The sequence below is a fragment of the Argopecten irradians genome, chromosome 4 (genome assembly GCF_041381155.1).
Source record: "Argopecten irradians isolate NY chromosome 4, Ai_NY, whole genome shotgun sequence".
NCBI lineage: Eukaryota > Metazoa > Mollusca > Bivalvia > Pectinida > Pectinidae > Argopecten > Argopecten irradians.
The window spans coordinates 30,917,121-30,941,636 of NC_091137.1; the positions used below are offsets into that span (position 1 = coordinate 30,917,121).

Here is a 24,516-nt window from a genome sequence, read left to right on the forward strand (position 1 = left end):
GAGAACATGTATATATCTGTACAATCAATAGTATATGACAAAAACAAACTGGTTTACAACGAGATCGTTATTTTCAGTAACTTTATATATATACATGTATATATTTACACACGTCGCGTGCTTTATTTTCATTGCTACACTATTGAAATCAATACAGGTAACTCATGTAAGTACACCTGTGTAAATTTCACCTGTGCTCTCCCCTTGACAACACTGTTGACTTCCGGCGCGCGGTGGTAGCGAAGGAAGCGAAAGTGTTTGGGATAGACAAGTCGGACTGTTGTTTTATGTTCATTGAAGTGTAACGTCTTTGTGGTCGGTAATTCGGCCATGTCGACGTACATGTGTATGTGATGACCTAGTTAATTAGCGGTGATTGACGGCTGTACCTGGACAGGATGTGCAGATGGGGATGTACCACTACCAACACCGTAAGTGACATTTGGTATACATGTACTTGTATAATCAGCTGATATATAGCTACAGAGTACATGTATATGATGTTTCCATTGGTATATACCTAGTCCGCTAAACCTGCATGCACATAGGCAGTTTAGTTAATTTCCATATACAAATGTATATATATGCATGCTCCACATAAAACTCGACACAAATTTGTAAATTGAAAATGGCCATCTTATAAAGTCGATAACATCTTATATAAGATTACGGCTTTTCAAACTAAACCATGTTAGATATAAAAATAACACGAAAGTCAACCAATGATGACATACAAAATAATGGAATGGTTACATTATATTAAATATATGAGTCCATATTTAATCAACACAGCCTAAGTGGTGACTAAAACCATACCAGTTCTCATTCCAAATAGAGAACAATAAAGATAAGCACAAAACATTACAAAATATTATCCCTATTGTGGGGATTATTTATAATTACGCCATTTTTTGCTTTTGTTGTCTGTGCAATCGGTACCTAATTCCATATAGGGCATATATAGTGTCATGCATTTTGGGATGCAATTAATTATTTTAAATACTTTAACATTGAAGAACTTAAACACTGAAGTAAAAGAAATAGCTTTAACTTTTCGATGATGGTTATAGGGAAAAGTAAGTAACTTGTTACTGAGCACATCGGCTCTAGTTTTTAAGATGAAAAGTACCATTTGTCGGCAGTGTAGAACTTTAAAACCGTATTTTTATATCAGCTAAATCCGCAAATAATATATTGGCAATGCAAGGATTAAGAAAAATGTATACATGCTTAAATATGAACATGCCTCCTTCATACATATAGATAATTAATTGATATTGAGATTTCTTATTCGGAAAACCAAGATAGGGAGAAAGGGATGAGGTGGGAAAAGAAAAGCTAGGAGAAGCGGAGACTATAAGTGGAAATATATTAGGTTTCTTAGTCATTTTGTATTTTTTTTCTTAGTTTTTCTTATTAAAAAAAATCTCTCTTTAGGCAGATTTAGCGGATTAGTCTATGCCAATACGTAATTAAACTACTATAATATTAATATAACAAACAAAAAGGTTTCAAAAAATCTGATAATATCTAGTTTTAAAAAAACACCATTGATTTTAAATATGTTGTATTATTTTATTACAGATAACATGTTGCTTACGTATTTCATGTAAATGATATTTCGACTTCAATTATTTTATTAGCCACTGCATTTAACTTGAGGGGAGAAAATAAGCTTACGATTAAGCCAACTTATTCATAAATTCCTACATTCTGAAAAATAAAGATTACTCGCTACAACATTTTAATACCCAAAATTAACACAAATGCTTATGATTGGTAAAGCATTAAAATAACACATGCATGCATCAATTTGTCGTTACAGACATACATGTGCAAGTGGTGTGGTACGAGGTACTGTAAGGAATGTCTCCATGGCGATTTTGTCGGTCAGATGAAGGAACCAACGAAGTGTAGGATATGTAACCAGGTAAGTCTTAATACTTTATATATTCATGCCATTTAAAATCTAACTAGTTGATATAAAACAAAATTCAGAGTGTACTCGCCATTTAAAACTAACTATAGTTGCTATTAAACAAAATTCAGAGTGTATTTTGAGTAAACTGGAAGCGAGAGTACCTAAACACCATGATCTTTGTGTCATAGGTCAACAAGACAAAATTCCATTTAAGTTAAACACGTCATTGTATCAGACAAACAGAAACGACATTTAAAACGTCGACGTCATTGATCATGATGTCGACACCTTTAGGATAGTTAAATTTTACCAGTGAGTTATGTCCCTTAACAAGTTTCCACCAGTATATTAATATTCTCTAAAAATAAACACTTAAAGTAAAGGTTAATCTGTGGTGTATTTCGATGGTTCGTTCGTTGATTTGGTTTAGATAGTCCTAGGGCGGAGAGCTTCCATTATATGCAATTTGCAGAGTATGTGTTACCGTGAAAGCATCCTTGGAGGGTGTGGTATATTCCTGTTGGGTCTCTCTGTAATATTAAATTTCCTGTCTTTTTAGTGATTTCTTACTGAAGCATGCTGTTTTCAGGTAGGGCTTTATAATCGCACAAATTGCATGTTCGTAAAAGGCGACTAAAGTTGAGATATTTTCTTTTCTTCCAAACAGACTTCTCTGTCTTATTCCTAATGTCTCCCCCTTGACCCCTTCCTCACTCTTTAGCTAGAATTGAGCGTTCGCCATTGTGGAGAAAGGTTTAGATTCTGTACCCTAAATCAAAGTTTATAAAAACGATACTTTCTGCTCATGCTTAGCGCTCAGCAAAAATGAAGTGGGACGACTGGTTTGCCTGCTGACAACGGGTGGGGTATGTTGTTTTGTGGTGATTTTCGTGTTCGTTATGAAGATTATGGTGTTGTTGCTTTGATTCTAAATTCACTTTCATTATTATTTCCCCAACAGATTCGGTGCCAAGGAGCTCGAGTTGAATATGTTCCTAGCCAAAATAAAACAGAAGATGGTGACAATAAGCGCGGGAAATCAGCTCCAGCCGGTAGAGGACGTTCCCCAGCAAAAAGTGCAAGACCTACAAAGTCGGCTAAGGGGTCAAAAAGTGCAAAGGGAAAGAAATCAGGGAAAAAATCCGGAAAGAAGAAAAAGAAGAAGTAAAAAGAGCCGGCTTGGATAGATTATATATGAGCACGCTAGAACGTGCAGATTGGCAATACCCACATTTTTTGTCGTTTATATCATTTCTTTGAATTTTGTTTTGAGACACAATATCATACCAGAGACAACGAAAAATTTTTGTAAGATGGAATGGGTTACCATACTACGATCACAAACATTGTTTACGGATCCAGATTTAAGAAATACACATAAAAGGGACATATGCACAATATTCATTAATGATGTTATTTAACATGAAACATCGAATTTTAAAAGCTAACGAATAGCACTTCTTGATAATTCATTGTTAAAATTGTTTTTTTTTTGTCTGTTATCCTACAAGAAGTGTAATCATTCAATTTGTTACTTTCCATCCATCTGAAAATTTAGATTGTGACCATGAGTTCATTGTTTTGTATATATATACATATATATACGTAGTGTATAATATCATACTGTGCCTTTTGCCACGTCAATTTTACCGTGATAATTTTTAGATTAATATATCTTATTATCATACTTTGTTAATAACTATTTACATATGAATTTTACTCCTTACTGATTTGATGACGAATATTTTTGTCCTAATTTGAATGAAATGTACACGAATTTACATTTTCCAGTCAGGTAATTTTAAGGGTAACGTTTTTGACACCTTAGCGTTTCTATGCTAAGTTTGCGAAATTATCGATACAATTACTTATTTATAATTCATATAATTTACACTTGTCATTTTCAGGTGAGATAAACTTCACCTGTTGTCGCCTGTTTTCCTAATAAATCTAGTAGGTGTTTATTGTTCGGTCTGTTTTACGGTATTTTCGATTGCAATCATTCACAATGAGTTTTCATTAATCTTTTTACCTCTTGCAAACTTTGACAAAAACTGAATGCACACACGCATACAACACTAAGTGACTGAGCAGATTGTACTTTTAAATCGATCAATTATATTGGGCTGAGCGCTCCCGTAACGCCAAATAACATGGTTTTGTGCAACAGGGTGAGACTCATTGTTATTTATTTTGCATTTAGCGAACTTATTATAATAGAGAAATGGTTATTTCCTTTACTTCAATTTATCTTTTTTTTTTCGTTTTGGTTGTCTCAAACTAAAGATATCTGGAAATATTCTCCCTGCGAACTTAACAACTTTACAGCCAGTTATATGGAAAATCAACTACATATATTACAAATGCGGTATTTAACCTCTCTTTCTCTATAAAAGTAAAGTATGATGTGATACGTTTAGTATACAGACTTAAAGGCTAGAATTTGTCCAAATAATGATAAGCGGCCTGTGTGGACTGGTACGGTGTGTATAATTCTACCATTTTATACACATTTTATGACTTCCATAACTAGCGCCACTAACGAGGAGATTAATTAGTACATACAGAACAGACAGGCGACGTAATCAGGACATTACCGCCTAGACGGGACTGAGAAAGACATATGACACGAGGACAACGGGTTCGGATAGATATACTTTTCATGTATGTCATTAGAAAAAACGAGTTTGGATGGAAATCAAGACATGTCATTCGAAAAACTAATGGAAAATAAGACATGTCGTGAGAAAACCGATGGAAAATATGACATGTCGTGAGAAAAAGTATTGAAAATATCACATGTCTTGAGAAGAATGACGGAAAATAGAATATGTCGTTAGAAAAAAATCGAGTTGGGATGGAAATTAAAACATCCCAATAGAAAAATAATGGAAAATAAGACACGTCGTGAGAATAAATGGCATGAAATAAGTCGTTAGAGAACTATTAAAAATGAGCCGTGAGAAAAATGACGAAAATAAAACATGTCGTTAGAAAAAACGAGTTTGAATGGTTTTGTTAAATTTGGTTTATAAGACCATACGTCCTATCAACAGAACATATGAATGTATTGCATATTTTGGAGGCTGCGGTACATTTGAAATGGAAAGTAAGACGTGTGTTAGGAGAATACGTTTTGATGTAAAAAATAGACATGTCGTAAGAAGAAATGAGTTTGGATGGAATATAAAATATGAGTTAAGAGAACGAAAATAAAACATGTTAGAAGAAATGGATATATGAATTACGACCAGTGACTACATCAGAGAATCTTTATCTGTTGGCTATTATGACAATGAATGAAAAGAAGAGCTCAGTACAGGCTTAAATATTGTTTATAAGGTTTCGATTTGTTTGCGGTCAGATTGTTTTACATCAGTTACTCTCCAATGCTTATATCAAACAATATCAAAATATATTTATGGGGGTGTTTGCCATCAATGCATCCTAATCTAAACCACTGTCTCTAGAAAAACAAACGTATTTACAAACCAAAAACCTGAACCATAATGAGTTATCGAAAAGTGATCTTTATCATGAAAAGAGAGTTACCTAAATGACGTTATAACAAAAACAAAATGACATTGAGCATTACCACAGAAAATAGTGTGCATACAACGTAATGTCATCTACAATCAACGCAATATTGCATTTTTTACACCCAACATATTACAACAGATATCAAATTCACATAAACTCACAGTAAATAAATTCATATATTCAGATGACAAATTCACATGAAGTGTTTATGAGAAAAAAAATCAATATAGAGAGAAAAAACCACAAAGTACTTCACAGAAAATGATATTATATACAATACAGATGCACTGATGGCGATATAAAATAAACAACGCAGTGACGTTAGGAAGGTCATGGACGGTCAGACGAATGTCTTCGCTTGATTTTCATAACACAGTTTGACGTCGGAATTCACTGAATGTTTTAATTTTGTAATAAAAAGTTTCTTTAATTCATAATAATTTCATTTGATTTTTTTTTGAAGCTCGTCTCAAGTTTCGTTTATAAGCTGAAAAGAATTAAAAGAAAAACAATTCTTTAAGACTTGGGCGCTTCCCAAATGTCATTAAAGATCCCATTTAATACACAGTTCTTACAGAATCTAGTTACAGTATTATCCTAGCAACCACACAAACACACAGCGTTTTCAGAGGGCAAAAACACCACTGCTATAACAGAAATAAAGGAAGGACATCAACTTGTAACGTTTTGCTACCCTTCTATTAAAAGAATTCGACATGTATTTCGCTTGAAATTACCTCAGGATCAACTTTTTCCTGAGGTCACTTTTATTTCAAAAGTAGAAAAAAAAACACATTTATTTACCCTACCGATCAAATTCTGGAGTGGTGGAGTTTCTGCCCTAAACACATGTGATTTGCAAATTTCGGGTCAAAACCAGGCATAGATTTGGAGGAAACAGATCAGAGTGGCCTAGTTGAAGCTTTTTCTAAATTTGCGTATTAGTTATAATTACTGCTTAAAACTCCCATTTTCAACCACTTATATAGGATCTTACATGAGTGTTATTTCATATGGAATTTTATGAAACAAGTCTAAGAAGTTTTTATTTTTAAGAACCTTGGCGAGCAAAAATTAAAACTTCGAGTCGAATTTAAGAGACTTTTTATCACATAACTACAAATACATGTACCTACATAAAAAAGAATTTCACGTCAAAATGTATTCCTAAAATCCAACAGAGCAATCAATTTTGTCCCGCCGTCCTCGAAATCATGACGTCACATCATTTTTCCTGACGTCATTTTATTGTTTCTGTCTGACGTCATAATGAATATCTAGCCAATGAAATCGCCTAAGGTCATATTACATATGCAAAAGTATTACACGGGCGAAATCACTAGATATCAGGCGGATAATGTGATAAAATATTAAATTGGGAGATTCTTAGTTACCATTATAAACACGTAACAATTAGACAGGTATACATTTGCAGGGCTGATATTTATGTAATCCTCTGAAGCAAATCATGTATAGATCCAAATGCTGTGACAAACATCAAAATATCACTTTGTCGAATAGCTGAATCGTAGTTTCCGTCAGAATTGAGTAGGCATTTAATGCTATAATGGAACAAAATTCAATGCTAAACTAGGTCATTGTGACCTACATCCTCTTATTTGACCTGTTTTCTAAAACAAAGTTCACGAACGTATGATAATAGGATAGAAAAGTCTGCCAAAAAAATATCACTTTTTGCAGAATTGAAAGAATGGAAATTTCATTTTCAATTTGTGTACGTTTAATTTCATAATATCACGATTTGATATGGAGGATCTTTAACGTTTGAAATATCTTTTTTCACCATTTGACCTTTGAAATAAGTCCAGGAAAATACAATGTTTTGAATACCATTTCATATAAAGCTGACTCAAAACGCCATACACGCACAAAACGGCACATATTAATACTTAGTACCCCTCAATGACAAGTTTTCTAGCAAAAACTAATGTGCTCATAACTTAATGCGTCACCCTTTAATAATAATAAAACTGTTTCCAAATGTCTTAATATCAATCACCGATCTTTTATAGATTATAAAATGTTAAATTCTTCCAGTATTTTTTGGCTGTCACGGATTAAAGGTTAAAAGATACTTTGATCTAATCACTCAACCTGAAATAAGACACATGCTGCTTACAGAACCAGTTGTAATTAATTACCAATAAAATCTATTCCGGGAGAATAAACGTGTGTAATGGGGAGGAATAAATGCATTTAGAGTTTTGTTTGTTTTTTTTAATGATGATGACGACTTGACATTATAATGATATTGTCGAATTCTACATGTGTCGACTAGAATGACCAGATAGCGATGATGACCTCGCGCTAATCATGCCATTCACAAGAAAAACTCTCCACGACATTCCTCACTGTTCATAGCTTCTGGGCATAATAACGTGAAACGTTACCGTCGCTCAAACGTATTGTCATCTTATATATTAAGAAGTTAATGCTGATATCCACCAGGTGAACAGTCCACGGGGAAAAGAGAGAGCGCTGCGTCTGTCAACAGGACAGTACAGTTTGAGTGATGAGAGAGATTACATGTGGCGATGAGCATTGACGCAGACGATCTACTATTATAACATGGAGTCGCTCATCTGACTGTCATCTACGTAATATATAACAATAACCAGAAGAATGAAGCTAATGATGACTCATTGATGATCTACGTCCAATTGTTTAGTCGGGATCTCCACTTACGGTTCAACAACACATACAAGAATATAGTTACTTGAGGATCTTTTACGGAGCGGCACGTAAGTACATGTATGTTTACATTGTCATCTGGTGATTAATTCTTGCCTTAGGTATTTACGTTCTCTAATTAATAATGATGATTTTTTGTCAAGAAACAATTCCACTGAATTTATTAGCCGAGATTTCACAATTTGACAATAATAATTTTAGAATAACTCTACTTTAAATTAAAGTATGGGTTCTTATTAACAGAACATCAAATTCTTACCTACAATCCGACTTTATCTACCAAATACGATTTCAATAACTACCGCAAAAGCAAATCTCGTACATTATGCGAATGATTGGTGTCATGCAAATTTCACAGTTTTATATTAACTCTATGATATTCATCAATAAGCCATTGACATTACATGATACAAAATATATATTATACAATGATGTTTAGGGACAGATGTTAGCATATCTCGATATCCATTTTTAAACACCTGTATTACTATAATGAAAGGCTCAATATCCGTATCTTTCTTATTTTTTCATGATTTAGAAGAATGTTGAAAAGAAATCCTGTTGTGAATCATGCAGAGACAGGACAAATCGAAGTCAAGATGAGCAATTATGATTCGGAATATTTTGATAAAAATCAAATAAATATTAAACATCGCTAGGTGGGTCCCACCTAATCAAACAAGCCGAAGTTAGCCGACATTGTAACGTCGTTGCCGAGAACGTCATGTGACTACCGTAACTACGTAACGTCTGTCTGAACTCTTCCGAAAACGGGTCATGAACTTTCCGACTTCCGTTCGACAATAATCGCAACTTCTACGGCGACCAGTTTAAAATGAATGCATGTTTACATGTATCGACTTACAACAACTGCTGTACCAAAGTTATTAAAAACCATTATAAATATTCTGTAATATATCTTAATTTCAACTACATCTACAAATACTAACAATATCGGAGTCGAAATTAACTTGAATTTTTGTTGATAGTTACGTTTAGTGTGGCTTTAAACATATGCATTATCAAATAACGATATCTTTGAATAGATATTTATGTCATCATGCTATTTATAATAAGAAACAGGTATTATCACATCACGATATCTATAAATAAACACGTGTTAACACATCACTATATGTATAAATAAACACGTATATTATCACACCACTATATCTATAAATAAACACGTATATTATCACGTCACGATATCTTTAAATAAACACGTATATTATCACATCACGATGTCTATTATAAACACGTTATATCACATCACGTGTCTTATCACATCACGATGTCATATAAACGTTTACTACATTAATCATCACATCACGATGTCTATTATAAACACGTGTATTATCACATCACGATGTCTATTATAAACACGTGTATATATTATCACATAAACACGATGTCTATTATAAACACGTGTATTATCACAATCACGATGTCTATTATAAACACGTGTATTATCACATCACGATGTCTATTATAAACACGTGTATTATCACATCACGATGTCTATTATAAACACGTGTATTATCACATCACGATGTCTATTATAAACACGTGTATTATCACATCACGATGTCTATTATAAACACGTGTATTATCACATCACGATGTCTATTATAAACACGTATATTATCACATCACGATGTCTATTATAAACACGTGTATTATCACATCACGATGTCTATTATAAACACGTGTATTATCACATCACGATGTCTATTATAAACACGTGTATTATCACATCACGATGTCTATTATAAACACGTGTATTATCACATCACGATGTCTATTAATAAACACATGTATTATCACATCACGATACCTATAAATGAACAGGTGTATTATCACATCACGATACCTATAAATAAACAGGTTTATTATCACACCACGATACCTATAAATAGACACGTGTATTATCAAATCACGATGTCTATAAATAGACACGTATATTATCACATAACGATATCTATAAATAAACATGTATTCTATCACGTCACAATATCTTTAAATAAATACGTATATTATCACATCACGATGTCTATTTATAAACACGTGTATTATCACATCACGATATCTATAAATGAACACGTATATTATCACATCACGATATCTATAAATGAACACGTATATTATCACATCACGATATCTATAAATGAACACGTATATTATCACATCACGATATCTATAAATGAACACGTATATTATCACATCATGATATCTATAATTTAATACGTGTATTATCACATCGCGATATCTATAAATGAACGCGTATATTATCACATTAAGATATCTATAGATAAACACGTAAATTATTAAATCATGACACCTATAATTAAACACGTGTATTATCACATCGCGATATCTTTAAATAAACACGTGTATTATCACATCACGATATCTATAAATAAACACGTGTATTATTTCATCATGATATCTATAAATAAACACATGTATTATCACATCACGATATCTATAAATAAACACGTGTATTATCACATCACGATATCTATAAATAAACACATGTATTATTTCATCATGATATCTATAAATAAACACATGTATTATCACATCACGATATCTATAAATAAACACGTGTATTATCACATCACGATATCTATAAATAAGCACATGTATTATTTCATCATGATATCTATAAATAAACACATGTATTATCACATCACGATATCTATAAATAAACACGTGTATTATTTCATCATGATATCTATAAATAAACACATGTATTATCACATCACGCATGATATCATATGATATCTATAAATAAACAAAAAAACGACAAACGTGTATATCACATCACATATCTATAAATAAACATCATCATCATGATGATATCTATAAATAAACACGTATATCTTAAATAAACGTGTATTATTTCATCGATATCTATAAATAAACACATTTATTATCACATCGCGATATCTATAAAAAAACACGTGTATTATCACATCATGATATCTATAAATAAACACGTATATTATCATACACGATACCTATAAATGAACACGTGCATTATCATATAACGATATCTATAATAAACACTTAATTTATCACATCACGATATCTAAAAATAAACACGTGCATTATTACATCACGGTATTTTATAGATAAATACGTGCATTATAAAATTATGTTATCTTCAGATAAACGCTCGTAGTATCTCATGTCTAAAGATCTACACACCATCGTATAGTGTTTGACTTTAATGTGTGTGTTGTTTCTTGTCCAGTGAAGTGTGTCGGATACTCCATCATGGACGTGTTAAGGTTTAACACGTCTTCATATCAAGGAAGATGGAACGGTCGTCTGAGAAATCTATTATTACCAGGAAATATTGTTTTTAACAAGTCTTACGCCCACACTAGTCCTCAATGTTTATTGGGATTTGTCTATTATGCCAGGCAACCATGAAGGACATCAAATTTGAGCCTATTTAGCTCCAATTGAAGATAATAGTGATTGTTTTACGAATACACAATGATATATTGCCACTTTTTCTTGCCAGTCAATGATTGTGTTACCTATCATAAATATATAACATAAAGCCTTGTCTATTGAAGAAGCTCATAACTGTAAAAGAAAAAAAGACTGTTCCACTATTAAAGGCTATGTTAATCCACTATTATGGACTATTTTAACCCATCATAACAGATTATGTTAATCCACAATTGAAGACGCTTATTACTGTTACCCAAAAAGATTGTTAATTCACTATAAACGGAGGAACGATTAAGTTTATTCAATTTTCATTGTCCGTCATTAGTTTTTTTATCCATCATTACAGATTATATTAATCCACCATTAAACACTATGTTATCCACTTTTAAAGACTATGTTAATCCGCTATTTAGAATAGTATCCACTATATAGACTATGTTACACACTTTATAAAGACTATGTTAACACACTATCATAGACTATGTTAACACACTATCATAGACTATGTTATCCACTATAGACTATGTTACCACTATTATGACTATGTACACACTATTATAGACTATGTTATCCACTATTATAGACTATGTTAACGCACTTATAAGGACTAGTTAGTCGTAGAATATTAACACACTATTATAGACTATGTTACCACTTTTAACTATGTTAACGCATTTGACTATTATAGACACTATTATGATGTCACTATTATAGACTATGTTATCCACTATTATAGACTATGTTAACACACTATTATAGAGCTATGTTAACACACTATTATAGACTATGTTAACACACTATTATAGACTATGTTAACACACTATTATAGACTATGTTAACACACTATTATAGACTATGTTAACACACTATTATAGACTATGTTAACACACTATTATAGACTATGTTATCCACTATTATAGACTATGTTATTCACTGTTATAGGCAAAGTTATCTACTATAAAAGACTATTAATCCACTATTTAAGACTATTAATCCACCATTTAAGACTAAGTAATCCACTATTTAAGACTAAGTAATCCACTATTTAAGACTATGTTAATCCACCATTGAATACTATGTTATCCACTGTTTAATACTATGTTATTCCCCTATTACAGATTATGTTAATCCACCATCAAATACTATGTTATCCACTTTTAAAGACTACGTTAATTCGCTATTAAAGACTACTTTAATTCTCTATTAAAGACTATGTTATCCACTATCAAAAACAATATTATCCACTTTTTAAACCATTGTAATCCACTATTAAAGACCTATATGTTAATCCACTATTGAAGACTAAATACTGGCTTTGTTTATCGTTTTATTATATCACTAAATCAAATAAAATCAAGTTTTTCTGTGAGCTCAACGTGACAGACATTATAACTGCGAATCACAGAAATAAACTTTATACACTTAGTGACTTTGCACGCAAGCATATATAATGCAGAATGCATAGATATGTGATCGAAGGTCATTTTCAGAGAATAAATCTTCTAAACTAAATGTATAGTTTTCTCAACATTAAATCCACTTTTATTATTTCCTGTTCAATACAATTTGCAGACGTCGAGTTTTATATAGGTTTCATATCTTATTACAAACACATGTACATTTGTATGAAGGTCTTGGAGAAACAAAGGTATGAAAGTGCATGTCAGTAATTAACATGTAGATGTCATCTTAGGCAGACTCGACAGTTGTATGTATATTGATCAACACGGAAACAATGTCATGTGAGATTTATAAATAGATTAGATAATTTGAATAGTTTTTTTTTCATAAAGAAATTAATTCATGTTGTTGATGGTTCTATGGACTAAACATTTTTATATGTACCCACTGAGCCGTTTCGCAAGCTTTTACAATAACGGAAAAACTTGCGAATTAGTTTCTTCCATTCTTTCCTTGTCTGTAATTAGCGTATTTTAACGCGTAATCAAACATTTTGAAACATCAGGAGAAGTCCAGGTCAAGTTCTACAAACCTTGAAAATTACATGATCTTTGTTTTTATTTACACAATATTCAGCGTCTTCTTCATTTTCAACATGTTTGCGAATTAAGTCGCGCCCAAGGGCTTTAATTAAGATCAAGGTATTCTTATAAACGTTTTGTACATTTATTCGCGAAACAATTTGAATTAGCGTTCCAGTTCTATTCGCGAAACATTTGAATTGGCGTTCCAGTTCCATTTGAATTAGCGTTCCGGTTCTATTCGCGATACATTTAAATTAGCGTTCCAGTTTTATTCGTGAAACATTTGAATTAACGTTCCATTTCTATTCGAGAAACATTTGAATTAGAGTTCTTGTTCAATTAGCGAACATTTGAAATAGCGGCCCTATTCTATTCGCGAAATTGAAGTCGTTTACATTAAAAATTAGACAAGTTACATCCTCGGTATCGGATTTGTGCAAAATGTTATCTACGGTTTTATAAGCAATATATTTTCTATGACGTTTACTATTCAGCGAATAATTCACTAGAAATCGTTGGTATCTTTTCAAATATTTTGAAGGAGTCAGTATCTACTCCACTTGCATTACGACTCATCTAAGGAATGTCGTTTACTCGATTGAATTATTATTTTTACTCGATCGTATTTATTATTTGAAAAGTCAACAAAATAATTTTTTATGTATCTACCTTATCACTAAGTAAAAAAAAATAGTATTATAAACGTTATAGAATACTGTTTGCCCTAAATATGACACAAATGAACTTGGTAAGAAAATAGTGCCAAACACCATCAAACTAAAGATCATCACATTGATAGCGCTTCTGTTATGTATTATGAGGATGTTTATAGGCTTGACATCAACATGGCTTATATGGCTGTAAAGACATTCGATACTAATATTCTAAATCCTATTTGAAGCCTTGGGTTTATACAAATGTGTTATTTCTGGCATTTATTGTCGTTATTAATGACTAGAGACAGTTTTAAAGTTACATGTAACAAAGGTATGTCTATGTTAAGTCCGGGATCTTACGGTCATAGATGTTCATTAACATGTGCTTGTAGTGTGGACAGATATGTTTACCTGATATTTCATTATGATCATTGAGGGATATCGCCGCAACTGACATGCTTTCAGACTGAATAGATACAGCTCCATGTAATTTAATGACAGTGACATTATATCAGATTTGAAAGAATCATTTCTCGTTCTTCTGAGTACCAGTAACAGCATTTCATTCACTTCATTCCCTTATGGGATTTCATTTACTTTTTATTATTTATAAATTGAAAATAAAAAAAAATCCCATTAGGTTTTAGATTTTCTTAGATTTTGTATGAAGTAGGGTTAAATATTGGGTTTAAGTTTTCGTTTATGTAGGACGTTAAATTAGCTGTTACCTTTCAATACTGGGTGCAATATGGTAATATTTCGTTAACGATTTAGTATGACACGTATGCTTGAAATATCCCCAGTTTAGGCGTAAAAATATTAGGTTTACTAAAGGATATTCTGTATAATAAGAGGACATTTGTTACAATGGAGCTATATTAGGGCAGAGTGCTGCGACATAAAACTCAATCACCAGCTGACTACTGCCAGGCAAAGCATCACAATATCACTTTATCAATGTAAAATTAACATACAAATGAATATATTTACACTTCTGTTTGCAGGATACGAGAGGATTTAGTTTGTGTCGAGCACCAAGTTCACTTTTATCAGAACAGCCACTACGTCTATGTGACCTCATTTCTTATTTATTACAGTTAACATTCAGTCGATACCATAAAGATGTGTTCTGAATGCTAAGAATTTTTATACTTGATATTATATACTTTTTATAATTACTTTCGATGATTTATACGTCGCGGTGACCTTTATAACGCTTGTCGCTACTGATAATTAATGGGCTATATATCCCATGAACTTCAAGGAACGTTATGTGTATTGTTTTTTTTTTCTTCTCGATTAAAGGTCATACAAAGATGGGACAGTATAAAGACTTGATATTTATTTACGTTCGTAGATAGTTTATGTCCTATCTTATATTCCTTCTCCGAATTTCCGGTTTGTTCGAAAGGTCGATCTCTGCTATCAATACCTTCTTGCTTTATTAACATAACTCCCAAACGTTAGTTAAACTATTTTTTATTCGTGTAAATCCAGGGGCGTGGACACAAACAGAGAACACGACATGGTGGTCAGTGCCTTCAATCCTGTATTATGATGAGGTCAAAGCAATAAAAAAGTAAATCCTACATGTGAGGATACTGACCATTTACAATGTTTACGGTGTAATGTAATATTACTAGAAATTAGCATATTTGTTCATTTAAGCATTGATGTCACTATTTTTTTTACTTCATCGGGTCATGAAAGAAATATTGTTTGCAAACTGTGTGAATCCGCTAAAGAAATTTTGTTTGCAAACTTTTGTACACAGTGTGCAAACCAAATTTCTTTCATAACCCGATGAAGTTAAAAAATGGTGACATCAAGGCTTATAATTAATTTTTCAGACTACTTGATAATATGAAATACGTTTAAACGTACGATTCCATTTATTTTCCAATGGGCTATTTTTTATAAACAATACGCAACGTCGACGTCTCTATTGTGACGTCATAATAACGTCGAGTTTTCCCGCCATTCTCGGATTTTTCTTCATAGTATATAAAGAAAAAGGATCTGCCAATCAGAAAGTCGGATAAAGTATGAAAACAAATAAAAATTAATTATAAATGAATGAATGTTCCTAAAACCATCTAAACTTTCTTTTCACTATGGAAAGCTAATTCTATACAGTTTAAAAAAAATAATTTACCATATTCTCATATCAACGATATTTTCAAACGTTCAGAATAATGTATGTTCGTTTATGAAACGGATTTCGTTATCCTAAGGTTTCTTTTCGCAATGGAAAATTCCTGTCATACAATTTAAACATTTTAAATGCTGTTTCATTGTGTTAATGACGAAAGAATACAGGTGATAAAAGTGTAAGGCGCAGCTGTGTTCTGTGTCGCCAAATATAGCAAATGTAATACGATAGTTTATTTTTTATTTTTGCAGCAACAGGTACAGATTCTGGAATAATTAATGTACATTTCAAATACTAAAGCCTATTGTATTTGTTTGTACATGTATAATACATCTAATGGAATACTCTGAATAGCAGAATGCTTCGCTATTGTATCACTTTTTTCTATTGATGTTAAAAATTAATCTTAAATCGATAGTTCCTATCCTCGTATCTAGATTTTTGTGTTATTGTTAGAGTATGGGAGAGCAAATATTCGTGCCTTAACCTATTCAACAACAAAGATTTGAGAGATTAATACTGTGGACTATTTAGAACGTCAGCAGCATCATCATCATTTTCTATATGTCTTCGTTATTATGCATTATTTAATTCAAAACATATACCTTGTCGTCTTTCAATGTTTGGTGTTGTCCAAAATCAAAGAACGTGTCCTTTTTCTAGGCCACTTTTGCTTTGATAGGGCGACGACTATCAAAAATAATCCATACCACATAAAAATATATATAATTTTGAACTTTGACTTTTGCTTGTGTAATTTGATCGATGTTATTTAATATTTGTATATATATATATATGTTCGTTATAGTTACGTTTCTGTTGTATTTTCAGATTTTTGGGACCAAAACTTATTTCAAGGCAACAAGAAAGACCTGTTACATGTACAGATGACATTGAAATTAAAACTTTGTCAATAGAACTTCTCCAAAATGAGGAGGGGCTTTTTCCGTGATCTTATACAGAAATTGAGAGAACCAGTACGATATGACAAGATGTTCGTTATACAAGCGATCTTTTGCTGATAGTTTTGTGTTGTGTCGATTACACAACTACAGCTACTTTATTATCGCACATTTATCTTTTCAATAATGATAAGCATACTGCTCTGCCCATAACGAATCAATGTCACGACTGTACCATATTGCAAAGATATCTTGCCGTCAGCACAATGTGATAGAACTGGAACTTAGCGTCGTGACACGAAATGGAAGTCGAACGGGACACTTAAACATGACGAAACGTTTGTAACTGGCTTCCGGTCCCGTAAATGTGCATCGTTAATACACCTTCATAACAAACATGTGGGACACGGTGACCATATGTCAGCGGACGTGTAGTACAAGTCTTTCGTGAGGACTGACACGGCAGGATGTTCGATACCATCAAGACATTGTAAAGTATATACAGAATGACTTCCGTCGGTCAATAGAGCAGTTTTTGGTCGTCACAAGTAGTGCAAGGTTTGATGGTAGAAGGAAAGAGTGAATACTCTGTAAAGTTCCTAGACTTGTGTTATGTTGTTAAGCACAAATTCTTCATATAGTGGACGGACCGCAATCGCGTGTACATGAAAATGTGAAATGCGGCTCGTTTGGACTTAGAGACTACCCTTGTTAGTTATGTGGAAATTTCTTTATGTCGTCATGGTCTGTATCCATCAGGTGACCTCCGATTCTGTTGTTCGTGTGAGTGGAGGAATTCTATCGGGTGTCAAACTCCAGACACCACAAGGCCATGTTACGACATTCCTTGGTGTCCCATATGCGAAAGCACCTCTAGGCACACTAAGATTTCAGAAACCGGATACCGCCGTTAAATGGTCTGGAGTTCAACATGCAACAGACTTTGGTCCAATTTGTATTCAAAACATTAGAAAAGACGAGCTTCAAAATCGTACAATGAGCGAAAATTGTTTATTTCTAAATATTTACGTCCCTGGTAACATTGGGACTTCAAGGAACCAGTTTCCGGTGGTTGTGATTATACATCCAGGAAACTTTCAGAAGGGATCTGGTGCAATGATCGACGGGAAATCCATTTCTATTTCTAATGACGCCATTGTCGTGACATTTAACTTCCGACTAGGGATATTTGGCTTTATGTCTCTAGTCGGTCCAAGTAATGTTGGTTTGCTTGACCAGGTGGCAGCGTTACGATGGGTGAAAGAAAACATAGCGCGTTTCCATGGAAATCCAAAAAATGTCGTGTTAGTGTGTGATTATATTACGTGTCGGAAACACATATCGAGCACATTTAATAACTTATACGACAAAATAGTAACATACAAAGCTGATTATGAGTTCGGAAGCGTCACAGACACAAGTCCTTTCCTAAACTCGAAGGACGTACGACAGCACTGTGCATCAGTTGGAATGGCCCTCCCAAAGTGCCTAATGCATCTTGATTCTACACTGCTTCTGAATTCGTCACATGTTATTACAGGATGGCGAGCACGTCCTCTGTTTTGGCCGGTACCTGATAGTAATTTCCCAGCATCAGCTTATCGGGCGTGGTCTGGTGGGTCCATGAATGTAGTGGATATAATACTCACCGACCTGTCGTTTCTAAACCATACTAGTCCAAGGAACGAATGCTTATCCATAGACCAATCGAGTCAATTTATTGTAGAATCATTGGCTGGAGACAAGGACGAAAGTACACAACAGATACTGATGAAAACATTAACGACATTTTACTTCTCCGCCCAGGACTGTGGCACCAGTATGGCAGCAGACTTTCTCTGGTCAAGCGTTCTTTCTTTTGCAAACTCTTATTACACACATGGTTTGACTCTCTTGACCAGTACTGTTTTATCCAATGATAAAAACCCGACGTTAATGTGTGTACTGACCAACTGTAGTGTGGATGTTCAGACAGTCCATTATGCCCTGTCTCAGTTTATAACACATGGGTAAGTACAATTCCATCTTTGTATATTACAGGTTTAGCTCCATTGCGGGTACGTATTCATGGTAACATGATTTTTTTTGTGAGCACAATTCAAGTCCTTTTCTTAAAACAATTAAGAAGTTATGTTTGAAAACACATGGCTATCAACTTTGTAGCAAGCAATCAAGCGAGACTTTCTAGTTGATCCGTCTTATCAAATGACTTACTGTGTAAACTAACTTATTTCTTGTGAATTTAAAATCAATCGTCGCAAAATAATAATAAATAAATAAGAAAACTTGGAAAAAATAATAGAGTACAGAAACACTTGGAATACGCAAAATTACTATAAAACATGGACTAGATATCTTGTTCTAAATTTTATATAAAATATAAACGATGCTATCATGAAATTTATAGTAGTGTTTGTCCCCGTCTGTCATGATTTGGTTTCCAGATGATATTTGAGAAAGCGAATTGATAGATTTTGACCAAACTTTACATCATGATAGCATATGAGAAAATACAGCCTGGAATTGAACTTGAGGTCAAAAGATCAATAGCAAAGGTCACTGTTACTGATAAGAGATCCCAGAGGGATATTTTCTCTACTATTCAAACTTCAATTATCAAAATGCAAGATGGCGGCCTGTCGGCCATCTTGTTGACCAATCGGACCCCAAATGCACAATACACATCTAGGGTCCACGGAGAATCTACATGTGGAGTTTGATACAGATCTCAGAAATAGTAATATCAAACTTCAGATATCAAAATTCAAGATGGCGACCGATCAGTCATCTTGTTGACCGATTGGGTTCAAAGTCAGTATGCACAACTAGGGTTTAAAGGGCACCTACATGTGTTTTTTGCGATCGATCCCTTCCGTACGCTCTGGGAAATAGTGGTCACTTTTTTTACTACCAAAATCAAAGATGGCTGCCTGGCGGTTATCTTGTTTACGGATTGGTTACATAACACAATGTTCACAACTAGGACCCTAGGGGAACCTGCATATGAAATTTGAGAAAGATCCCTTCCGTACTTTCTGAGAAATAGCGATAACAAACTTTAACAATCAAAATCCAAGATGGCTGCCTTGTGGCCATCTTGTTGACCATTTTGTCCCAAAATACAATATACATAACTAGGGCCCTAGGGGAACCTATATACTGTATATGAAATTTGAGAAAGATCCTTTCAGCACTTTTCGAGAAATAGCTATAACAAGAATTATTAACGGACGGACGGACCACAGACGAAAATCTATTTGAATAGCTCACCATCTGATAAGGTGATGGGCTTAAAATGTAATTGACGGCAGGGAACGTGTTTTGCTTGCAATACTTACTGTAAGCTTGTTAACTTTAAATTGAATTTACTAAAAAAAATAAAAAGCCTACATATCATTACATATGCACACCTAAACTTTAAATTGAATTTACTAAAAAAGAAACCTACAAATCATTACATATACACACCTAAGGTTGATTAGTCATGACTGTAGACTGTTAGATTTATGACCTAACGATACATCGACTGTATCGAATTAAAAAAATCACATATATCCAATAGCATTTGAACATGTCATAAATCATGTTCATTAATTAATATCAACTATGATAAATCAATTCAATTTTGCAGTCGATAAGAAAACACGAAAATGGTATCATGGAAGTCTAGATCATAAATTAAATCGCTATGACAAGTCCGCAAAATGAAATTAGTTTCTGGAAAAAATGAATACAAGAATTCCACGGAAGCGAATGTGTCGCCTGCACAGCATCACAAAAAATAGTTATTAACAGTTGAAAATATTGTTAATAATTTAGGTGAAGGAATCAAGTTTCAAAACTCTTGCAAATATTGATGGATTTTGAAAAGTATCGAACCCATCTTCTCATTGATATAAAGCAATATACCAAATTTGGTTGAAATCGGACAATAAATATCAAAGTTTTCAAGCGGAAGCCATGTTTCGACTATTTTAAGGTCCCGTAACTCTTGCAAATATTGACAGATTTTGACCAGTATCGAACCCATCTAAGATCTCATTGATAAAAACAATTTATGAAATTTGGTTGAAATCGGACAATAAATATTTAAGTTATCGAGCGGAAACCATGGATTTTTCTGTTTTGTTGATTTTAAAGTCCCGTTACTCTTGCAAATATTGACGGATTTTGACCATTATCGAACTCTTCCGAGATCTTAATGATATAAAGTGATATACCAAATTTGGTTGAAATCGGACTATAAATACTTCAGTTATCGCACGGAAACGTTTCCCTGACGCCGACGCCGACGACACCGAGGACGCCAACATAGTGATTCCTTAGTGTCGCCCTTGCGTTGCAGGCGACAAAAAACAGAGAAATACTTAACAACAAATGCATCAACTGAAGAGCAGCGGGAAGATGTGTGTTTTTTTACTGATTATTATTACACTAACCATACGATAGTGTACTGATAAGTTGTGATGCCTTAGTCAATAAATTATTTGAAAAGACATGTTTTCGTTCACAGCTATCCTACTTTCGCTGATGAGGCGATGTTGTGGAGGCCATATACACCCATGTCGAAAAACTATTTGTCTATCAGTGGTGGCACCATTTCTATAGGAGACGTCAGGGCATGGCCGTACCGCCAACTAGAACTGTTGTGGTTTGACCTTTTAACATTACTCGGCGAAAAACTAGGATCTGGAAAATCTGATGACGCGCACAAAATGCCCAACGCATGTCTAAATAATTATGGTAATGCTTCTAATTTCAATGGATTTAGTAACTGGAGTAAAGGGCCCATCTGTTTACCTGGTGACCAATTTTTTGCTATTATCGCAAAATTTTCAATAGTAGATATAATAGCAAATTTGTTTCCAATGGATTTAGTTATTGGAGTAAAGGATCCATCTGTTTACCTTATGACCCATTACAACATGCATTTGACGTACACTTGAATAGCAGGCGTGGGCCTAAACACTTACTCTTCAGGGACGTGTGGTTCTAGTCTTTTTCATGTTATCATCACTACACGTAAATAATTCCTCCCATATATGCACGTGATTATATACGGTTAAGATATTGTAATGAAATTTATATTGTTGGTTTGATCCCAGAGTATACCAAAAATATGTATCATTTCCTCTTTTGATTTCAGCTGAAGAACAGTGGGGATTATCAGCACCTCAGGTAGGTTGGTTGTCTAGTTATTATTTCTGATGCATGGAGAGTGAATCAAGCTGGGTTCTATGATAATTTTGAAGTATATACTTCATTTCCCCTAACAAATGTTCTTGAGGATTTAAACTTCTACCATTTTGATCTATTAAAGTTACTTCCATTCGTTTCACTCCGTCAGTACTATATCCGAATGACTTTCAATATAATCCTACAGCCATGTTCAGTGCCTCTGTCGCCCTGAAAATATATTTCGTGTGTTTTGGTTATTGATCACATTGGATGGTTAAATTGGGAATAACAGCTATGTTCGAACTCAAATATTGCAACTTAATTACCGGTATGCATTTAAGCAATCTAATTAAATTGGCATTTAAGTAGTTAACCAAATATCAAACAATTTTTCCCTTCTAAATAGAGCCGTCATTGATGCACTTCTACACTTAATTACCGGTATGCATTTAAGCAATCTAATTAGATTGGCATATTTTAGTAGTTACAAAATGTCAAACAATTAATTTTTTTTCTAAATAGAGCCGTCATTGATGCACTTCGATGAAACTTCAGGAGGCAATCTGGCTGTTGTTTTTGATCCGCAACTTTATCAATATTAATATCAGTTGCACCATTTACATCTTCATTCGTCTGTTGGTCACGATGCCTCACATGAGACGCAGACATGGACTTGTATTTTGTCGCGACATTTTAACCACTTGGTTACCATGGCCTCTTTGGGATATAGAAATGAAGCATGTTTGTTTTTTAAAGAGCATACTGGTGTTATAGCTGAAAATTCAAATATGTCAGCAACTTTGCTATAATTGTATTTTGTTATTTAGGTAACTTAAGCAGTTGATGGCATGCACTTTTATATCACTTTTGATCCTTTCTTACAGTTAGAGGCCCTTCTGTTCAGTCTGATTTTGTCCACACTTTTCCTGGTTGTCGTCGTTATAGCGTTGTTTCGAATCCTTTGTCATTTCCGTGGGAGAAAGTTCTACAGGGCACAGGGTAAGGGAACAAACAAAAAGAAAGCAGAACCTTCATCGAACCATGTGGAACCACCAAGCCATATAGTCCTTCCAAACCACACGGGACTACAGCACACGAGATCACGGAATCACACAGAGCGAGATAATGGGACACACAACTGTCAGGTTAACAATTCCACAACGCCACTGTAATATTGTCACAATACACATTTAGTGAATTACATTTATTAATTGTATATCTCTCTTAAAGATGCTCCACCGCCGACAGAGCATAAATGATATTCATCATTTGAACAATAGTTGGTGTTTAATCGTATAGATGTATGCCTAATTAACACCAAAAAAAAGCATAAACTAATTTATTTCGCTTTTGGTGCATGCGCAAACATTACTTCATTATATATAAGATATAGTGCCACAGAATTTTTTCGGGATGCAATTAATTATTTTTCATATTTTTAACTTGGAGTAAAATTAGAAGCTCAAACTTTTCAATGGTGGTAATGGTGTAAAGTAAGTAACTTTTGTAACTGAAGAAAAATACTAAATCGTCTGCTCCTGTTTTTGATAGTGAAAAAATACTATTTGTCAGCGGTGGAGCATCTTTAATGTTTGTATTTCATCAGAACTTCAGTGAGTAGGTGCCTTGTTACACGTAATGTTGTGCATTGGACGTCAGTGCAAGAATACATAGGCAGCGTAATATGATACTATCCCTAATATTGAAGCAATCCTTTTTTATTATCCAATTTTCAGCGATGTATATGTATTCGCATATTTCAGAGTTATCTGCCCTTGCGAGAAGGTGATGATTGTTATATTTCCCCCCAGAGAAAGCAACGCATTAAAAAACACACTTTTAAAATTAAGTAATGACATTAAAATTGATTCCTACCAGCAAGCGAGATTTCTCTATAATAATCAAAGACGGAAATGGCAAAGAAAATATATATAATTTTTTCAAGTGTCTTTCACTCTAAAATAATGGCCGCAACCGGAGTCTGAGATGAAAACCCCGACTTTTT

The 24,516-nt window shown here is 33.5% G+C and overlaps 2 protein-coding genes across 2 annotated transcripts; both read left to right on the forward strand.

Moving 5' to 3' along the window:
- The first annotated feature begins 212 nt into the window (after positions 1-212).
- LOC138321266 (uncharacterized) lies at positions 213-3,891 on the forward strand. The gene is made up of 3 exons (XM_069264814.1): positions 213-431; positions 1,826-1,930; positions 2,883-3,891. The coding sequence occupies exons 1-3, from the start codon at positions 399-401 to the stop codon at positions 3,087-3,089; spliced, it is 345 nt and encodes a 114-aa protein (XP_069120915.1). The 5' UTR covers positions 213-398; the 3' UTR covers positions 3,090-3,891.
- A 4,100-nt stretch (positions 3,892-7,991) lies between these two features.
- Positions 7,992-24,094, forward strand: LOC138321268 (uncharacterized). Its single transcript, XM_069264816.1, has 5 exons — positions 7,992-8,223; positions 17,263-19,342; positions 21,847-22,076; positions 22,480-22,511; positions 23,396-24,094. The coding sequence occupies exons 2-5, from the start codon at positions 18,051-18,053 to the stop codon at positions 23,681-23,683; spliced, it is 1,842 nt and encodes a 613-aa protein (XP_069120917.1). The 5' UTR covers positions 7,992-8,223; positions 17,263-18,050; the 3' UTR covers positions 23,684-24,094.
- The last annotated feature ends 422 nt before the right edge of the window (positions 24,095-24,516 follow it).

Coding starts and splice junctions, on each gene's coding strand:
- LOC138321266 (XM_069264814.1), top strand. CDS start 399: ATGTGCAGATGGGGATGTACCACTACCAACACC. Junction 432..1,825: donor GATGTACCACTACCAACACC/GTAAGTGACATT, acceptor TTGTCGTTACAG/ACATACATGTGCAAGTGGTG. Junction 1,931..2,882: donor AGTGTAGGATATGTAACCAG/GTAAGTCTTAAT, acceptor TTTCCCCAACAG/ATTCGGTGCCAAGGAGCTCG.
- LOC138321268 (XM_069264816.1), top strand. CDS start 18,051: ATGTGGAAATTTCTTTATGTCGTCATGGTCTGTATCCATCAGGTGACC. Junction 19,343..21,846: donor TCTCAGTTTATAACACATGG/GTAAGTACAATT, acceptor TTTCGTTCACAG/CTATCCTACTTTCGCTGATG. Junction 22,077..22,479: donor CGCATGTCTAAATAATTATG/GTAATGCTTCTA, acceptor TTTTGATTTCAG/CTGAAGAACAGTGGGGATTA.